This window comes from Berghia stephanieae, chromosome 3, assembly GCF_034508935.2.
Source record: "Berghia stephanieae isolate SIO BIC M18660-M18661 chromosome 3, UCSD_Bste_1.3, whole genome shotgun sequence".
Classification (NCBI taxonomy): domain Eukaryota; kingdom Metazoa; phylum Mollusca; class Gastropoda; order Nudibranchia; family Aeolidiidae; genus Berghia; species Berghia stephanieae.
The window spans coordinates 95,185,900-95,188,399 of NC_088362.1; the positions used below are offsets into that span (position 1 = coordinate 95,185,900).

At 36.8% G+C, this 2,500-nt stretch overlaps 1 protein-coding gene across 1 annotated transcript in view; it reads left to right on the forward strand.

Moving 5' to 3' along the window:
* The window catches only part of LOC144969398 (uncharacterized), a 73,618-nt gene that overhangs the window by 18,019 nt on the left and 53,099 nt on the right, over positions 1-2,500 (forward strand). Inside the window, exon 8 of the mRNA XM_078908507.1 lies at positions 155-259. Within this exon, the coding sequence (XP_078764633.1) occupies positions 155-259 (105 nt within the window). The remainder of the gene's footprint in view (positions 1-154; positions 260-2,500) is intronic.

Sequence of the window (2,500 nt, forward strand, 5' to 3'; positions counted from 1 at the left end):
TATTGTTGTTTGCTTACAACATTTTGTGTGTTAAAGGTTTCAATTATGTTCTTTTAAATTTGCATTTATTATATTCTCCAGGTAGATCTATATAAATATCTTCTTAAGTAATACGACACAAATGATAATTTCAAATATTTGTTGACATTATTAGAAATCTCCGGTTGTCCTTTGACGTGTCTAAATGGCGGAAGGTGTTCTTCGGACAACAAGGAGTGTCTATGCCCCCCTGGTTATACTGGACAGCTGTGTCAAACAAGTAAGGCTATTTCTTTCTTTCAGTATTTTCAAAAATCTTATAAAATCAATGTTATTCAAACAATTTTCTGCGTCGCAGTCATTGTTGAATGTGTCAAAATTCACATACCTTCGATCTCTCCTTAAATACGAGGCCCTTCGGTGCATCGATGGTCTTTCGCTGACACCGGAAAACTACAACAGCGCAATGAGTATCCTCCATCATCGATCTGGTCGAACGGAATGCATCATTTTTTGTCATATTCAAAAATTACTCTCACTAGCGGCAAAATCCTCTGGGAAGACGGACCTGTGGAGTTTGTACGATTTGATCCAGACACGCGTCAGGAGTCTAGAAAATCTCGGAATTGACGGGAGGTAGAATGGTGTCATTTTGACCCCCTTTATCTTACACCAGCTGCCAGATAATATTGACCTTGAGTGGGCTAGAGAAGGCGAAGGCCATCAGGAAGACCTGAAAATTCTTCTCAATTTTTTGTTTAATGAAATTCGGAGACGTGAGCGACCTCAGATATTTTCGTCATCGTTAACAATGGATGAGTCTGATATAGAAGAAGGCCAGACAAACAAAAACGAGCAACAACTGCCTCACTTTTCGAGGGAAATCATTCAACAACGAGAAAATGTGTTTTCTACGAAAAAGAACATTACGCAAATAAGTGTTCAGAGGTGAAAAAACTATCTCTAGATGAACGCAAAAAAATGATTAAAATAAAAGGGAATGTGTTTCTTCTGTCTTGGCGGTCTGCTTTCTAGGGATTGCAATAAACATTGTTATTCGTGTAAAGGGAAGCACCATTTGATTTTTTTTTTAGTTGAAATTTTCAAACCATAATGCCGAGAGATCTGTTCCACTGGCCGAACATGACGCTCCTCGTATGGGAATATCGTGTGCTAATTCTAGTGGGTATAGAACTATTATGCAAGTTTTGAAAACAAAAATTGATGGAAAAAAGGTAAAAGTCATGTTCGACAGTAGAGCAGACCGTTTATTCATCACATCAACTTGTGCTGCTAAATCGAATTTGAATTCCGTTAGAAAAGAAAATGTTACCGTTTCATGCTTTGATGAAAATAAATCGGATAAACAAAAGAAGGTATACAGGATCAATGCCTTAAGCAAGTCTGTTAATCTTCTGGAAATTCCTACCATTCGTTGTTCCAGATGTAGCTTTGTGCAACTTTACAAATATACCATTTGAAGAAAACTTTTGGGAGGACAGTATGAGAGGCATGGATATTCTAATTGGACTTGATTTGTATTGGGAAATGATGACTGACGAGGAGAGTGTCAAATCAGGGGTATTAGGGCAGAGAAGACAGTATTTGGATGGATGTTGTCTGGGCAATATTCATATGAAGGGGGTAATATGTATCGGGATTTTGAAAGAACTTCATTCACTCTTTTGTCACTGTACGATTAGTGAGGATGTTGTCAGGCGTCTCTGGGACCTGATATGCCTTGGCATAACAGATTCTGAAAATAGTACTCCAGTTCAAATAAGTTTTGACGGATTTCAATTCGAATGTAACATTTGACAATGGGATATATCAGATTAAACTTCCTTGGAAAAGTGAAGCTTTAAAAGAGAGATTAACGAACAATGAAAAGGAGGCTAGAAAAGAGTGATTAGACTTTAGAAAAGCCTTTACAAAGACACAGAATTAAAAATGAAGTACAACGCTGTGTTATTAGATTAAGAAACGGCTGGTATTATACACAAAGCACCAGAGAGTGAGATCAACAAGGAAGAGTCTTCGCAGGATAACAACTAGCTAAACCATGATATAAAAATTCGTTCACATTATATGTAGCAAAGTCAAAACTATATCATGCATATCAACCTCATCGGAATAGAGCTGTAAAAGTATGCAGAAAAAGCGATTAATTCAAACTATAGATTAGAAAAATTAGAAAGAGATTTAAGAAAGTAAACTCAATGTAATCCACTAACCCCTTATTAATGTATAATAGCACCACTGAATCAAGATTAACACGTCTGTTCTTGGCGATAATTTTGTTGGAGAGAATGTCTGGTTGTAAGTGGCAGGTTTATATAAGCTAGCGTGTTCTGTTACTTCCCATATGATCCTTTGTTTTGAAGGTAGGGTAGTGGGTGTGTCTGCCAGATGTTCTCAATTAAGTCTCGTTGTCCGATATTGGCATTGTTAGAGGTGAGGAGTTTCATGAATTGCCAGACAAATAAAAAAAATACAAGAAGTATAAATCATCCCAAAAAAA